Raw genomic sequence first — 17,870 nt, 5'->3', positions numbered from 1 at the left:
GGGACTGAATGACGAAGGTAACTTATCCCCGAAAAACGCAGCCCTTCCGGTAAAGCTTCGTATTGCACAAATTGGCACAAACAAACGCAATAAAATTCAATTAAGAATGGTCACGACGCGCCATAGTCGGGAGATATGAGACATATCATGATCACCGATTGCGTTTTGTGCTTGTAGTAACCTCCTTCTTATCTTTTCACGTCCACCTAGGTGTCGTTTTGAGAACGACGACAATAACTCTTAATTTTTGAAAGCAGCCATTGCGTGCAAAACTGAGCTCATGGACAGAGGACCCTTTTATGCCATACAAGGCCACGTCTGCCTGACAGTTCATTTGACAGATGGGGGAATCGGATAGGGCGCCGAAAGGGGTTGACACCCGCTGACCACTTAGCTCGTGAATGACTAGCCTGTGAAACGCCTTTGTAGAAGGGGCAGTGAAACAAAACCCAGAAAGGCTTTTCAATCGTGTAGTTGCTTAATGCACGCATCAGCAGTCTAGACATGCTTAATAATAACTGTATACAACAAACACCAATCAGCATCGGAAACAAGTTCGGAAGTAACCTTCAATTAACTCATGTTAAACCTCAGTTCAAGCTCGTTACGTTCGATGACATGGCTATGTTTTCCATACAGTGGTGATAATTACTCGAATAAAACAATTTCTCATGAATAAGGGCGGTGCTTTTTTATAAACTGCGATATCGGTTTGGGCTGAAGAATAGCCTAGAAGTGGACTATCTTTATTTTGCGTTGAAGATAGAATGCTGTTTCTAGGCCCAGACCCCTGGCGGGCCTCACGGTGACTCACCCTACCTCAACGGCCTTGAACATGAACTCTCGTGGACGACAAATACCCCTGCCAGAACGCTGGTAATGATGATCTGTTCGCAGGCAAGCTGTAGAAATTCAGTCGGGATTGATGATCCATAAATCACTGATTGGTGAACCACTCGAAGCGGAGAATTCATTATCTATTCATCCAGTAAAGCGCCACATTCTGAGAAAAGTTTGAGCACATCCTTCCTAGCTTACGTAATGCTAGATTACGCCGGGAACTGCTAAGAATTTGAAAGTTTGATAAGATGTTGTATAAAGCGCTAATAAAAAAAATTCGCGAAATGTGAATATTTCAAGCGTTCTAAAAATGAGTAAAACAAATCGACTTCCCAGTGTGTCCCTCATTTGTGGTTTTTTGAGGATATCTAACGATCTGGGCTTCCTTTCAGTTGTGAAGCTACAAAGAACTGAAGGCAGACTAGGTAAGATAGTTTTATGCAATTTATGTTTACAATGTCTATATTTCACATAATTTAACGCTCTAGATCAAGGATATTTTATTTTTCGTACAACGAGTTCTTCACGTATTCTCACACCTCGTCGCCTCAAATGTCAAGTTCAGGCTCATAGAAAGCGTGACGCAGTGGTTTCAGTAGCAGCCGGGGGCACCGGGTGGATCTTGTAATGACATAGCTACCCACTAAAAGCTTTAATACAAATGTCAATTATCCTACATGTAATTATCCTCGAATGTATGGCTCCTAGGAACATCTAAGCAACAGAAATCCGCATGAACAGATCGCAAACTAAAGGACACTGCAACTCTAAGAGTCTGCCTTCTAAATTTCCCAGGGAAATCAGACCATCAGACCCCCTTTGGAGGAGAAAGCCCCCAGGCCTTCAAAACTACTTGTCTGCAACTCTAAACTTCCCATAGATAACAAATCTTTTTAAAATCCCCGCGTGACGCTTTCATAAACAAATTAATAATGAAATTTCTGCTTTTTTCGGACTAGAGCTTTGGAACTGTGTCGAGGGTTATGAAATGTTTATCAACGCAATCTACGACTCACTATCCATGTAATGACCACAAAATTCCTTTAAATGTCTACCGCCTTGATAGGAACATGTAAATTAATACTGTTCCGTTTTATTTTACCCTCATAAAAGGTCAAAGAAAGAAAATGTTAGCCGAGGACTGCACGAAAGACAAACTAACACCGGAAAGCTAAATGATATCGCGCAATCTATACTCCCATGACGTCATATGCGATCTTGTCACCGGAAGTTCGGTAGCACGTCTTCAGATCGAAGATAAGGACCACCGATAACTCGCAAGGCTAAAGCGATGTCTTGTTTTGTCCTCACTCCGGCCGGCTGAGGTAAAATTTCAAGGCAGTCAGCTACAAATCAATCCAAACTACCTTTCTATATCATCTACCTGTTACGTGAGAGGGACCGGAAACGCGTTTTTTGCTTTTGTCTTTTTTTTTCTGGACCAAAATAAATCTGGCCAAAAGTTTTGAATATCATGTTGAGGTCAAGCGCAACTGATAATCTCGACACGAGTTGCAAATAATATAATAAAGAGGCAAATGACCCTATGTAGGGTGTTTCCTCTATGACATTGATGTGGCGCTGTTGGAGCGGCAAGGACTTCAAGATGACCGAAGAGCTTGACAGCTCGCCAAAAACTATAAACGATTTCCTTTCGGTTGCTTCAGTGAAATGTGATTTTCCCTCGGGTAAAATTACAATCTGGTAGGTAAATAGGAGCGAAAGGCTTGTGGAGAGTGCCGCGCTGTGCTGAAAGTACCATGAGTGTAGATCTTTCCTTTAAGTTTTTTCTGTGTTGCGTCATCTATCGAAAAAAAACAAAGCCTCTCGGCGCCGCGTTTTCTGCGACTTATACTGACAACTGATTCACCTCTAGCGATCTCTCTCTCTCTCTCTCTCTTCTCCTCTTTTTAACTAGTAACTACTAGCTCAGTTACACGCTTTTGTTTATGTTCTATGTCCTCGTCTGTAGGATCAAGGCAAGCCAGCGAACTGACCTTAGGAGATAAAACTTCTTTTTCCCGCACAGTTTGCCAACGGGCTTATTCTCATGAGAATCTCATAAACAAGCAACAACGTATTTAATCCTTCAGATCAAACAATTAGAAGCGAAAACGAAAGTTCATTGCAGGTCAAGTAGAAGATCAGAGGACCAAATCAGCATGCCCATTAATGGAATTTATGGTGGGATAAAAACTAATTGATTTAAGCGTTGCACCCATTACAGCAAAGAGCTGAAAGATAAAATCGTAAAGTAATCCTTCCTCCGATAGAGATTTAACAAACGGACAAAAGGAGCCATTTCTTGGATGTTCCACTACATAATCGGGTTACTTTAAAGATTTAATCTATTTAAAACGATTAGTAAATTGTGCTCTTGACTTCAGAACTTCAATCAAAGCTGACGTCTCGGGAAAATGATGATCATCGTGTGTAAGTTTACATATGATGCACGATCCTCGCAGTAGATAGCGCTATTTAAGCAATAGCGAAAAGCAGACCTGAAAAAAATCAGGCCTGTACGGACCTGAAAAAAATCAGGCGCTATCTACTGCGAGGATCGTGCATCATATGTATCTAATACCGCAGTACAAAATATGTGAACTTTGTATATTTTCGTTGTATCTCATTTATCACTTTCACGGGTTTATTACGAATCAACTTAACGGCCTGCTCCCAGTTGGCTTGTTAGCTCAATTGGTAGAGCGCTGCACTAGTATCGCAGAGGTCAGTGGTTCGAATCCCGTACAGGCCTGATTTTTTTCAAGTCTGATTTTCGCTATTGCTTAAATAGCGCTATCTACTGCGAGGATCGTGCATCATATGTATCTAATACCGCAGTACAAAATATATGAACTTCGGGTATTTTCATTGTATCTCGTGTGTAAGTTTCTAATAAAACTTGTACTTCCGGTACACGCATTCACGTTACTCTATCTACTTCACGGCAAGAAGAAAAAATTAGTCTAATTGAAGTATTTTAGTTTCTTAGATATAACAGATTGATCTATTTAGAATGACATATTTTATAACGTCGGCTATAACCCTCCCGAACAATAACCAGGCAATGGCAATACAGAGTGCCTTTAGAATTGTATTGTGATAGCTGTAAATTTTGCTCATGGTTACTTAACTTGTAGTGGAGGTTTCTCTCTTAGCTCATTGGTACAGCGATAATATGCGATTAAACGTGCTAAAAACTGAGTGGGGAAACTTAAAAAACGTTCCTCATCTCACTTCAAGTATGACCTAATTTCAATCTTCTATTTATCGCTTTTTACCGATGCATCGTCCATCTGAGCATCATCAGGAAAGCAAGCAATTCAAACGACTGAAATAAAGTGAACAGAGACACATAAGCGACAAGCGATTAGTGCAATACAATGACACACTCATATCAAACTTAAGTAGAGCAAATTGACCTCTTACAGTCCTCACCGGCAGAGCTGTGTAATGTTGTCGAGCGAGTGCTCAGTAAATTCTTAGCAAAAATTATGGCCGTCATCTTTGATTTTAATGGAAGCGAAAGACTGTGGAGAATAAGAAATTTGTACCAATTTCGCCCCCTCCCTCCCCCCTCCCCTACCGTCGACTCTAACACCAAATCAAACATGGCCGGTTTAATAAACGATTGCGCGCCTCTTAACGTTAACTCGCTCTACTACTTAAGACGCTCACATGGCAGACTGTTATAGTCCTTATGCCTGAAACCTATACCAGCAGCGGCGACAAGTTGTTTTTCTTCGAAAAATAATGTGATGCTATTCCAATACATTAGAGGCTTCCCAGTTATAATACAGAAAGTTGCTCGATTCTTACCTCCTCTTTCGGCTGCTCTGGTGGAGTCCCATCTCCAGCCTGTCGTCAATGCTAAAAGGGATAAAAAATCATGATCAATTGATGGGAAGCTGATACCTACACAATTTAGTGAAAAGGATAAATGATCTTACTGGGCCTGCTATGCCATAAAGAAAGGTCGGAAAAAAGGTTCAGAGAATATAAAAAATAACGTATGCATCAGGATGCGAAGATGACAAAAATGTGATCGGTAGCCTTTTACGCCGGATTTTCCTGGTTTTTTTTTAATAAATCTATCTACCCGAACAACGCAAATGTCTCAGTTTAGGGCGAAACACAACTGCGCGTTGAGCTAGGAGGAGTCATAAACGGCGCTGAGGGTAATTTTATGTTCAAGTCTATTTACGTTAACAGACCTTTTTTAACAGACTTATTTTTGTCATGAAATAGGTTGTTGTTCATCGTGGTAGCTGGATGGTACTATAAATTAAATTCTGTTGATTCACGACAAAGTCACTAGATGTAGGACGCAACGTTTAGACTAATTACTGCAAGTCTTCTTAAGGCGATTCATCGTCATTGTAGCTAAGAGTGGTGCCCCATTAAATAAAGAATTACTTACTTTTTCACTTACTTATTATTTTACTAATTTTTGTTAAGAATCAACTCTCGAAAGCTCACCTGTTGTTTCCTCTATCTTCTCCGTCACAAGGCAATTTTACATAAACAAGTTTGAAGTTGGGGCTAGAGTCATTTAATCCAACAGCTACGAGTCGCTTATTCCGGCAAGCTGCTACACAGGACCACTCTCTTTCCACATGAAGGACACTGAGTAAGTCACCAGACCTGACACTGAAGAGTCGAAGACGCTTAACTCTCCTATCAAACGAACTCACAACAATTTCCTCATTACTGATAAACTGGAAGCCAAAAGGAATAGGCAAGCAGGCTATGCAAAAGAGTGTGATTCCCGAAACTGCATTAAGGACCATCAAATCCTCTCCAAACCACTGCCTCTGCAGAATGACAAGACTCTCATCTGGAGAAAATAGCCCGCACAAAACACTCATATCCTTTTTCCATAAAACAGTTTTATCATCCGACAGCTGAACCGTTTGATTATCAGAGGTTAATACGTGGCATTTACTGTTGCATGCAATGCAGTGCACGTGTTTTCCATGTGTAAACATCGTTGCTTCAATTTCACCTGAAACTGTATTTACGATGTTCAACTCAGATGTGTCTTTAGCACATGGCACACGTTCTTCAGAGGTTATCACGTGGCGTTTATTGTTGCATGGAATGCATTCTTCTTTATGTGTAAACATTGTAGCCTCAATTTCATCCGAAACTGTATTTACGATGTTCAACTCAAATGTGTCTTTAGCACATAGTACACGTTCTTCTGATACTAGGATAATATCTGCAATTTGGCGCAAATCGGACCACCGTCGAGTGCACTTAGACAACTGAAAATTCCAGAGTTCAAGTGTGCGTCCATTTGTCGCCAAAAGTACACCATCTCTGACTGGTACAAGCCAAGTTTGCTCTGTATTTTCCGGTAACCTCTTCTTTGCTGCGAGCTCTCCATTCCTTACGTCCCAACCCAAAGCCCAAGGTACAGCAGCTTCAATGACGATGTATAAAGTCTCTCCATTCAAAGAAAATGCCACGTTGTTAACGTTGACTTGAGTGGAGGAAATAGCTGCTGGGTCTGTAGGACTATTGGCATTCAGCATTAAAATTCTGGTGGATATTTTATACACTCCAAGTAGAGTGTTTTTATCCAACAAAAACTCTGTCGATGGTAATGTAATATGCGGTATCCAGGGAAGAGGATCTCCAAACAAAAAACCACATTCACACAGTGAATCGTACCTTCTGCCTGGAGTCTTTTCCAAAGGAACATCTGAAGAAGAGATTTGGCTAATATTCTCTCCATCGACATTCAAAATGTACCTTTTTGAGGAAATCAAATCTGCTGTAGACTCGTGCAGGCATATAAGGTGTCGATGAACAGGAAAGAACTTCATCATTCCGCACACTTCTGGAATTCTTGTTTGTGCCAGCGTCTTAAAACTGTCCCTGACATCAACCAAATCAACAGAGCCAGTTGAGTAAGAAATTGCTAAAATACTTCCACCTCGAGACCAAGCAAAGGACAGCACATCTTCTTTTCTTGTTGTGCGAGAAATCTCTGAACCGGACACTAGACTCCACAAAACAATACATTTAGCGTCATGTGGACTATCCGTTAATATGGAGGCCTTGTCCCCAGAAACGGAGCAAACTGCAAACTCGCATTGACTTTTGGGAAAAAGTGGCCTCAGATCTCCCTTAAAGGTATAAGCGTGGCTGAGAATGCCCGGTAAGACAACTTCCTCGGTGGGGTGAAATACAACGGAGCGGTAAAGACATAACACCTCTGAAGATGGGACCATTCTATACGCACGTTTAAATTTCGGCCGAAATCGCTTAGCGACAATCACGGCACGATTCCAAAGAAGTTTGCCTGTGGTCAACGACCAAAGTTGAATGGTGCCATCCTTACATTCACAAACCATGTAGTCTCGATGTGGTGAGACGTCGAAACAGGCCACTGCAGACGACGTTTCAAATTGGGCTTTCATCGTTGTCACCTGGTTGTTCCTATCCTGGGACATGTACACCATACATGGTATCTTGGAATACTTTCCCGTCAAAAGGGTTAACGCTTCAGAAGACAGATCAGGACCTCCTTCATTCAATATGGTTTGGAAGATCACATGAGGTAGCTGTGTTAACTCAGCGATGAACTTTCTCAACAAGAACAACAAAGTACTGAGGGCATTCTGTACTTTCACATTCAACTTATCAAAACACGATTGTTTTTTAACAAAAACGATGTCTTCTGACGCGGCTGTATTGTCTGCACAAAGTTTCAAATACACAAGTTGTAAGTCTATCACATATTTCTTCACAATTTCTTCCAAAATACTTTTGTTAGAACAGTTTCCCATTTCCAACATGTGTTGAACACCATGCTGCAAGGCATACTTGATGGTGCTGTTAAACGCTTCGCTTTGTACATCTTTATGTTTAACATCGTCAAGTTCCTTGGCACAAAGTTTAGAGAGAACACGATGGCCTTCCGTTTCTTCCACAGTGAAATCGTGTTGCCCATAAGAGGTCTTGTCAGTCAACCAGTCTTTAACTGACTTGTGAAAGAAGTAAATACGGTCATCTCGAACAGGTAACAGAGATGAAATGCATGTGATTGCCTTTCTTACTTTTCGCCAATCAGCTAAAGAGTTTTTAGCTGTCAGGATAATTTCAGTAATGAAAGCTATCGGCAAAGGTTCTCTTGCAGACACGAGTGCGCTTAGGAAGGTTAAGAACTGCTCCTCTTTGATGTTCAGTTCTCTGGAAAGTTCATCTTCCAGACGCTGGAAATAGGTTTGGTACACAGAGGAAATGCCGGAGGGTAACGTACTGTCCAAATTGTCTGGAGTAAGGAGACGCACGTTCTGACTTAAAAAATCAGCTAGCAAATAGGCATATAAAATAAGTCCTTCGGATTTTTTAACCAGCTCAGGTATGACGGTTTCCTGATAACCTTGCTGAATCAAATGACTTAGTTTCTTTTCAAACAACAACCGTAAGTCCTTTAAAGACTCTTCATCGTCTGGCTTCAACTCAAGAGGTTGGAATTTCTTGAGCCTTTCTGAGATGTTTATTTCTGAACGAGTTGTAATGAGAAATCGAATCCAACATGGAAGTTTGCTAAAGTGGTCAGAGATAAGCTCGAGCAGCTCATTTCGTCCGCGGTACTCACTTTCATCCAATCCATCTATCACTATAAGAATATTTTTGTCAGGGGCTTTGAGGCTTTTGAGAGGTACTTGAAAGAGCAATTCAAATAGCTCTTTTACCTCCGCGTTGTTAAGCTCGACCCCCAGATTCCTAGAAAGTGAATTGACGATGGCTTTCTTGTACTCAGGTAGGGATTCTGACAACTGGCTTGCCAAGGACTGGAGCATCACTTTTGGATTCCTGTAGCGCGCCTTATCATGCTGACAAAAATGACTGCATGACAATCTGCCAGCTTCTAGTAGTTTTTTGCAGACAACTGCAGAGATGACAGATTTCCCCATCCCTGCATTTCCACTTATCACGGTCACACGATTTTGAGAGCCTCTATCGTCCAACCAATTCTCTACCGTCGTGATAATGGACACACGAGTTCCTTCTAGATACCTTTCTGTGTGGTATTTGACTTCTTTTTCTGAGTCAACTTTTGCGATTTTTGTTAGGATTTCATTCTCTTTCTGATTTCTAGCTTCCTCTGTCGCATTTTTCTCTCCATGCTCAATGTGCTTAAAAGCTTCAAGGTGCTTTTCTTGATTTCTTAGGACCTTCTCGAGTTTGGATTTTGTCTCGTCAGCTACTTTGTAATCTTCTTGATGCAACTGATGCAATTTATGGATTGCTTCCTTTGTGTCAATTTGAGTCTGATGTACCTCTCTCAATCTGACTGTGCTATCGTCGAGTACTTTGAGTGTTTCCAACTGCGTCTCATGTACCACTTTGACGCATTGGTCTGATTTTGTTTGTAACTGAGACATCTCGTCAAGTTTGATCTTACTTTCCGCTAATGTTCTCTGATCGTTAATTTGAATTTGACGTAGTTCTTCGAGGCAATGTCGCTGTTCTTTCATTCGTTTGCGTTCTTTACACCGGAAACTGTGTATCTCGTCGAGTTTAATGTTGCTATCCTGAAGTAACTGGTGACCTATCAGCTGAGTCTGGCATATATCTTCAATACTTTTTTGCACTCCAGTTTGCGAGTGATGAATGTCATTCAACTGTGACTTGATTTCTTCTTCACTTTCACACCATTTAAGTAACAGGTCAAGATATTCCTCCTCTCCACAGTTTTCCGCCTTTAATCGATCCACCTCTGCCTGATTCAAACCAAGAGTAACAAGCACAACACTAATATCATGCCACAGAGAGGAGAAAGTGAGCGAGTCGATACTAGTCGCGGACACGTGGCCATACAGCTTATTTCGGAAGAGCTTCACTCGAACGAGGTTCGCTTCAAGAGAGGTGTCACCGGGAGAAGGCTTTGCATGCCATCCAAGTGGGGGAGGGGATAGTCCGCATATATTAGTAAGAAGAAGAAAGAGAAGAGTAATGTCAAAGGTTTTGGAATCTGGTGTAGCTCCCCCGTGTGGGAACAACTGGTCCCACTGAGCAACTCGCAAGACCTTTTTCTTTAACAAACTACTCAGGAGTGAATAGTTAGCACTGAGACCTGCAGATAGCTGTAAAGGAGGGTGATGAGTGTCGAAAATCTTTCGTAACACTGTTGTTCCACCATCGATTATAAGTCTGCTGAGTTTGCTTCCATTTGTCGTCTCTTCAGAGCTGGCCAGTGACGATGGTGCAGCGGCTGCCATCTCTTAATCTACTTCAGGGCCTGAAATCTCTATAAAAAGCACAATTGGGACGGAAAGGGTTAAATTAATCAACTCTAACAATGTTGTCGTTACTGATAGACGAAATGAACGTATCAAAACCTATCCGTATACGGTCATAAATATATGTCGCGAAATGCTCTTGACATGAGAATTATAGTTGAAGAAATTGATTATGTGCCTAGTCATAACGTTCGCTAGGTTGTTAAACATTGTAATTATGCATTCTGGGGTGTTCAAAGTACTGTCAATAGCATTTGAATGCAAGAAAGCTTAATTGATGAAACGAAATTAGGAAATGTGTCAAGGTGTTCTAAATGCTGCTTTCAGCAATGACCACTTTACATCACCCCTTTGTTTTGTAACGCTGTAAAAATTTTCCCCCAATTCTAAAGAGCATGAACATGTTTGGACATGTGCGTGATAATGGGTCTCGAGACACCTAGCTTAAGAATTTTCTTTTTTTCTTGGTGCTAGCTCCCACGTACATAGTGTTCGGATCCACTCTCGATTCGAGCTCCAAAAAAACAGTTCAATGAATTTGAATTTAAAGTTTCTATGTTTTCACTGAACGATAAAATTTAAATCGAAACGCTCCCATTTCTAAATCTCGAGAGCGCAATTTTTGGTAGAAAGAGAAAATGGGTAACCTCGAGGTTGTTATTTTGCGCTTTCGGTCATATTTGGATCTGTTTCCCGTGTTTACAACAAAAATTCTTTCGTTCTTTGATAAAAAATAAGACACAAACAGCGGTGATAAACATCTTGAACTTGCACATTTTGATTATGACTTGACGTTTCGTATGTACTCAACCTACATTTTAAAAAGTAACCGTTGAAATTTAAAACAGCTATGTATATATAGAGATATATATAACTAAGGTGGGGGGATTGGAACCAAGATTAAGCCAAAAAACTTAACAATAAACAATAACACCAGAGCAGATTAATAAAGCAACAGCTTTTCACTTCCGACGTTCACGTTTAAAGCTGGCTCAAGCTCTTGAGTAAGTAAGGACTCTTTGATTTTACAATAGTAGTCTGTTTTGGCCTTCGCCAAAATATCAAAATGATCCCACTTCATATTATGTCCAGGCCTTGACGTGGTCAGCAATGACTGAAGTATTGTCATTTTTAGCGAGAGCCTTAAAATGTTCGGTTTTTCTATCGTGAAGCCGTCGTTTAGTTTTACCAATGTAACAATCATTACAATCCCAGAAATTTGCTTTGTAAATAACTCTGGATTGTTGTGAACGATTAATACGGTCTTTGTAAGGAAAGAAAGATTTTATGCCCCGATCGAGTGTTCTGAAAAACGATTTTTAGGTGAACACCAAAAGAACAGAATTTGTACACACATGATTTCAGACGTTTAGCGACTTGGTTGCTTTGCAAACCCTACTTAGGTTCGTATTTGCTTTTTGAGCTTTATGAACCTTAACTAGGTCCATGCCCTAGCACTCTGTGGCCGGCTTAGGATATCTAAGATGTCCTAAATTTAGCTGTGCAAATTTTTGGTCTTGATGGTTGCGTATGTGGTTAAGTTAATTTAGATTTGTTTCAGTTTTATTGTGGGATGCGATTTTAAGGGTGATTTTTGCGGTTTGCAGAGCACCATTTGAAAGCTATAAAAATTTGCAAGGATGGACAACTTCTGACGTAAAAATATAAAAGTTGTAATAAAAAACGTTTCGGTCAGAGACCTTCTTCAGTTATTTACAACTTTTGAAATAAAAAAAGAGCATTAAATAGGATCGAAGTGCTAATGACTACATAATTACAGATAACGACTAATGAACTAGTGCTAATAAAAAAAAAATAATTACAAAGAAAGCAATGGAAAAAATACAAGGAACAAACCCTGAAAACTAAGAGATAAGAATACTGAATATGTTAATATAAGTGGCGTAACCAATTGCAAAGAAGCAATATGGCGAGCATTAAAAAAGGGAAGGCCCACTTTTTACTACAACTGTATACCGTAACAAAATCCCAAAACAAGGCCTTTGGAGCCCGAAAGGGCAAATTAGCAACAAAATCCCTGGAGGGGCCCTTAAATGATACTAATCATAATAAGATTCCTTGGCAAGGCCTCAGAGTCCAATCCACACCTAAAGGGCCGACAAAATCCGAGAAAAGGGCCTTTGAACGATCAATTAGTAGCGCCTCATTTAAGATGGAAAATTAATTATAGCAATTTCTATTTTTTGAATGAAATTCCTTTCTTTTATTCAAACCATGGGGTGCCAAAGAGAACAACTGAGCACTCCAATAAGCCTCTCTTGTGATTAACAGCCTATCGATCTCTGCAGAGCCACTAGGGGCCTGTATCTGATCAATGCATTGGAACGAAAAATCGTCCAGGGTGTGTGAGGTTTTGTTGAATTGTATCGCTACTATATATATATATATATATATATATAGCGCATGCTCGCTAGTTCACTCTAGTTAGAGCACTCTGGAATGGCTTAGACGATACCACAAAGGTTGGGTCGTTTGGGGTGACCGTCTCGGTTCTCCTCCATACTAGCATCAGCACTGCACTGATGAGGCCCAGACAGTGCACACTGTTTCGACCTATGTGGGTCTCATCAGTGCAGTGCAGGCACTGGGCCAAGCTCTGGAATAAACCATTGCCTGGGCGCTACACTTGTGGGACCAAGTGCAGACACGTTGCCATGCGCGAGTGCTCAAATCACAACTAAGGTGATGAGCTTCGCCCATATATATATATATAGCTCTTTGGCATACAAAGCTTTGCTTTCATGTTCAAATTGAGCACTCTATCTAGGATGAGTCATTGCCGTTGCAATTGCGCATGCTCGCTGGTTTACTCTAGTTTGAGCACTCTGGCATGGCTTAGACGATACCACAAAGGTTGGGTCGTTTGGGGTGACCGTCTCGGTTCTCCCCCATCCTAGCATTAGCACTGCACTGATGAGGCCCAGAAGGCCGAAACAGTACTGTCTGCAGTTAGTTATATACTGTTTCGGCCTTCTGGGCCTCATCAGTGCAGTGCTAATGCTAGGATGGGGGAGAACCGAGACAGTCACCCCAAACGATCCAACCTTTGTGGTATCGTCTAAGCCATGCCAGAGTGCTCAAACTAGAGTACACTAGCGAGCATGCGCAATTGCAGAGCAATGACTCATCCTAGTTAGAGTGCTCAATTTGGACATGAAAGCAAAGCTTTGTATGCCAAAGAGCTATATCTAACTGCAGACAGTACTGTTTCGGCCTTCTGGGCCTCATCAGTGCAGTGCTAATGCTAGGATGGGGGAGAACCGAGACGGTCACCCCAAACGATCCAACCTTTGTGGTATCGTCTAAGCCATGCCTTTGTGGTATCGTCTAAGCCATGCACTTTATATATATAAAGTGTGACTTGATTTTCGTAGAACAGTGCTCAATACATAGAAGTAGAGCGAAGTATATATTGTGGGAGGAAAAAGACAAGTAAACTACAAGTTCATCCCTACAAGCCTGTTTCGTGGTCGCCCACTCCTCAGGGGATTTCGAATCCACTATACATATATATATATGTATGTATAGTGGGGGAGGGGTGAGGTAGTGAATAGCACGTGGACATACTAGTTCCTCTTTTTTCTTGTTGACGCTGTTGTTATTATTAAAATTAAAATAGCCCTTCCGCGTTAGTATTTCCTCAACGATTTGGACTCAATGGACTTCAGAAACCGCTCATATATCCACAATCCTCTCGGGTAAGGCCAATAATTATATTTTATACTTATGTTTTATATAAGACAATGTACACTTCGGGTAAAAAAAGAAAAAGCTTTTTTGTGAAAACCAAGTACAAAGGGAAAATAGAATTTTGAAATGTGGAATCCAGCCACTTATGGAATCCAGAATCCACGAATGTGGAATCCGGAATCCACAGACATGGAAACCGGAATCCACAGCGTGGAATCCGGAATCCAAGACTCTCTTGGATTACCTTACATTGGGCGAAATAATGATCGGTAACGATGACCTAAATCACTCCTAAATCCGCTTCATAAGTTGTGCATGTGATCACAACCGAAAGTTCGGAAAGATAAAAGCATACTCTATCTGTAAAACTTTTCAGTGCAGATTATTAGAAAGCTAAGAGAGATGAAAAGTAAAGATGGCTTTTTGAAAATCGATATGTTTGCAGTTTGTTTTCTTTCGGTAACTGGTGTGACATGGCGATACTGGCGTCAAAGACAGTTACGACACGGCAATGTCATAAACGTAAGCGACGTCACGCACAAAAATAGCAACCAAATAAAGCAACGTCACGCACAAAAATAGCAACTAAATAAACAGCATTACGTTTGAACATAATTGATACTGCAGTTGTCGACGGACAAATCCTGGGGGAAAATAATATTTCGACCTTTGCCGCTTTTGAATGAATTCTATTTACAGAGGATGATGTTTTGATTGTTAAAACCAGTTTCTCTTCTTTATCTTGTACTCTGCATCGATGATAATAGCAGTCAGCCTCAACGTTAACTCGTTTCGTCAAGTCATTAATAAGCAGCTTTCATAATTGCCCTCACAGCTCTAACATTCTTTTCATTTTCTATCAAGATTTTTTCAGTATCGACTCAACCTCGTGCCTTCTTTTTTCATCTACATTTATGCACTCATTTATCGGTGTAAGTCAAGATATACATCGCACTTCTCTTGAAACGTTTTTCTGCATTGTCTAACGCATTGCATTAATTTCGAGCCTCATTTCACAGAGACGTCAATATTCGTCTCAATGCACGATGACGGAGTAAACTGAAGTCGCTTTGTGTCACACGATGCTACTCAAGCAATATCGCCAATACATAATACTCGCTTGGTTTTAAACAAGCAGATTTTCTAGCTCTTACCGATTCGGTAAATATTGTAGTGGAATAGAGTCGTCCTAAAGTTACGGCTTTTCCAAATTCGTCCAGCTATAGGTTAACACTGTCTTGCGATGACACAATGAACAATGTCAAAATAGAAAGCAGATGGCTTGTCGACCTAAAATTACAAGATCAATTTGCAATTCTGCCGGCCGTAGTTTAATACTGCCTCCTTCAATTTAAAACCCCAAAAGAGCAAAGGAGACCTGTTACACTTTATAGAGAACAGTTGACTTGTAGAAATTCTCTTACTTATCAAAGAACACCGATGTCCAGGTTGATGAATAACCTTTCGGCGGACTTAAGACATCACAGAGGATAATTCATGTTTACTGGGGTAGACATGCATTCTGTTGACTTTATTTATGGCTTGCGTACCAGATACTCGAAGAATAATTCATAAAGAGACACCATTCGAGAGAACAGAAGACTTATCAAACACATAGAAAAACGGGTTACCTTTTGATTGCTTGTGTATCCAGTATTTCTTGTACGTTATCTCTCTGACTCATACCTTTCCCTTCGTCTATTACTTCAATAGGGAGTTTAAGCAAATCACTACGGCTGGCGCTGCTACGGCTATCGTGGTTGACGAGGCTTGGGGAGAGTACGTCGCCGCAGCCCGCCAAAATTCAACTTTAAGCAAAGCGAACTACAAACCTAGTACGACTGAGAAGTTTAAAACCAATATGCGTCTTCGCGGTAGTTTTTGCTCGTCGAAAATCTCTGAATGAGATTTTAGACGAGTTTTAGTCCTACGATGGACTAGCTGTTATAGAACGTTTACACCCATCATCAGGATTTTGCTTGCTTTGTTATATTTCGCATGATTAGCGGCGCACTGAGTGAGTTATTGGTTCTTTACCTCTAATAGAGACCTGTAGAATGTAACCGGAAATATTGACAGAGAATTCGTAGAACGATCGACAAACAATGATGTAATTAACTAGATAATTGCTATTGAAACCGCGTGTTAAGATTAACGATAATAAGATTTGTCTAACAGACCCATGCAACAGGAATTAGTGGAATCAACCGATTAGCAAATTAATAGACAACTAAGCCCTATCCAACCACACCGGACCTACGTATCTGGGTGTGGATATCTGTAGCTAATAAAAGTGGCACTTGTAATCCTAAGTTAGTTAGATCGTAGGGCGGAACGTGAATGTTGTGAGCTGAAGAATAAAAGGCAACTTAAAAGAGAGTATACAGTCCTCGTTTGTTGAACCAGTGTGTGCGGAGAGCAAATTCCTCGAAACTAGCATCCCATCCTGGGGGGAGTAGAAATTCTCCTAGTCGCTTCATGCTACAGAAACCGGAGTTAAGCACCGGCCTAATGGGCCACTAGGCTCGTAAACAGACTTTACCTTTTACCTTTGTATTACATCATACTGTAAATATTTTATGCATCTACTTTTCTGTTATATAATTACTCACGTTCTGTTACTCATTGATTATAATAAAGTTCAGATATAATGCGTGCTGTCATTGGTTGAAAGGGCGTGCTCTATCAGAGTATAGAACATAGAGTTGAAGCTGTCACGCCATCTGACATTTTGTAACATGGTGGACCAAATGCCGAATTTTTCTCTTGGGTTTTTATTCGACCCAGAAGTCCTCTACGACCTAGAAGACGAAAGAGAAAACGAGCTGTTAGCTTCGATCGATTTAGAGGATATTGTCAATGACAATACGACCTACCCTTTAAATGAAAGTGAGGTTTCCAACAAAGTTAATTACGAAAACAATGAGCGCGGCGGCAATTTAAACAGGCAAAGATTTCAAAACATGTCAAGTGCCGCAATAGACGAGATAATTGTAAGAGCAGAAACAAAGAAAACCAAACAATCCACCAAATGGGCTATTCGAGTTATTGAAGGTGAGTTTTTTCGTTGCAAAAATATAATAAATACCATATGAAAACCTCGAATAGAGTGGACGCACATTTGCTAAACTTTCTTGCAAAAAAAATAAAAAACAATCAAGGAAAGTGGACGATTTTAAAACTGGCTAGCACACACACGTTTCTAACCAACAACTATAACTTTCTCTAGAAAATGAACACCAAAATACAAATAAAAATTTTTTTTTTTCGTTGCCGTTTTTTAATAGCTTGGTGTAGTGAAAGAAAAGTTGCCAAGAACCTCCACGAAATGAGCAACAAAGAGCTTGACCTATCCAGCAGTTAAATCCCGCCTGCGAAGCACTTTTTTAGTACCCAAAGCGAGCCGTGAAATCTTAAGTTAAAGTTTCGTACGACAACTAGCCTCTGGGGGTCAACAAAATTGAAGGAATAATGAAAGAAATTTCTAAACTAGCGTCTTTTTCGAGAATCTACACTAACCATAGTGTCAGAGCCACTGCAATCACGCTGTGGTCCAACGCGCAAGTTCCATCGCGGCACATAATGGCTATCTCTCGTCATCGCAATGAAGCTAGCCTGAGGAATTACAGCACTCGTCCATCCCGTGAACAGCTAAGGGCTTGTTCAGATATCCTCTCTGGTGCATTGAATGGAAGACCATCGCAGCCAAGTTCCTCTGATGCAGCCACCAGTTCAGAAAACCCTCACGCTGCTGTAAATTCGACCGTTGTTTATTCACAGAACAACACAGCGCAGCAGTTTGTCAAGTTCCAACCACAAGCTTTAAGCAGTTTTTTTAAATTGTCACGTTGATAATGTCCAGGTTTTCATGGGCCAAAATTCGGCCGGATTTCATTAATCATGTTACTGCAGATACTGGTTTTTGTACGCGAAAATTACACTTTTACGCATTCGAATTATTAAGCAAGATTTGCGACTCCTCGTGATAGCTTTTGATGGTTTGACATTTTTTACAGCTTTGGTCTTGTCCATCCAATCAAATTAGGTTGCCCATTCTAA

The 17,870-nt window shown here is 40.7% G+C and overlaps 1 protein-coding gene and 1 long non-coding RNA gene across 3 annotated transcripts; one reads left to right on the top strand and one right to left on the bottom strand.

Moving 5' to 3' along the window:
* Nucleotides 1-117: 117 nt before the first annotated feature.
* Nucleotides 118-3,756, top strand: LOC148738005 (uncharacterized). 2 transcript variants are annotated; one of them, XR_015997455.1, is made up of 3 exons: nucleotides 118-1,126; nucleotides 1,233-1,265; nucleotides 1,954-3,756. It is a non-coding gene; the product is annotated as an uncharacterized LOC148738005 (long non-coding RNA). The 2 variants fall into 2 exon arrangements; XR_015997454.1 differs by lacking the exon at nucleotides 118-1,126 and having other exon boundaries at nucleotides 1,134-1,265.
* LOC111333712 (uncharacterized) lies at nucleotides 2,903-17,811 on the bottom strand. Its single transcript, XM_088751423.1, has 5 exons — nucleotides 17,331-17,811; nucleotides 15,443-16,612; nucleotides 5,320-10,108; nucleotides 4,660-4,710; nucleotides 2,903-4,171 (listed from the first exon to the last, which is right to left on the bottom strand). Exons 3-5 carry the CDS (start codon nucleotides 10,077-10,079, stop codon nucleotides 4,147-4,149), a joined length of 4,836 nt encoding a protein of 1,611 aa, XP_088607549.1. The 5' UTR covers nucleotides 10,080-10,108; nucleotides 15,443-16,612; nucleotides 17,331-17,811; the 3' UTR covers nucleotides 2,903-4,146.
* Nucleotides 17,812-17,870: the final 59 nt, after the last annotated feature.

This window comes from Stylophora pistillata, chromosome 2, assembly GCF_964205215.1.
Source record: "Stylophora pistillata chromosome 2, jaStyPist1.2, whole genome shotgun sequence".
Classification (NCBI taxonomy): Eukaryota; Metazoa; Cnidaria; class Anthozoa; order Scleractinia; family Pocilloporidae; genus Stylophora; species Stylophora pistillata.
Note: the sequence above shows the minus strand (reverse complement) of the source record. Positions and strands in the feature narration are given on the sequence as shown.

What these genes read in the sequence shown, in the direction of transcription:
- LOC111333712 (XM_088751423.1), bottom strand. Translation starts at nt 10,079, where the DNA reads ATGGCAGCCGCTGCACCATCGTCACTGGCCAGCTCTGAAGAGACGACA. An exon ending in GAAGATAGAGGAAACAACAG is followed by an intron (nt 4,711 to 5,319) that starts GTGAGCTTTCGA and finishes TATCCCTTTTAG; the next exon opens with CATTGACGACAGGCTGGAGA. An exon ending in CAGAGCAGCCGAAAGAGGAG is followed by an intron (nt 4,172 to 4,659) that starts GTAAGAATCGAG and finishes ACTTTATTTCAG; the next exon opens with TCGTTTGAATTGCTTGCTTT.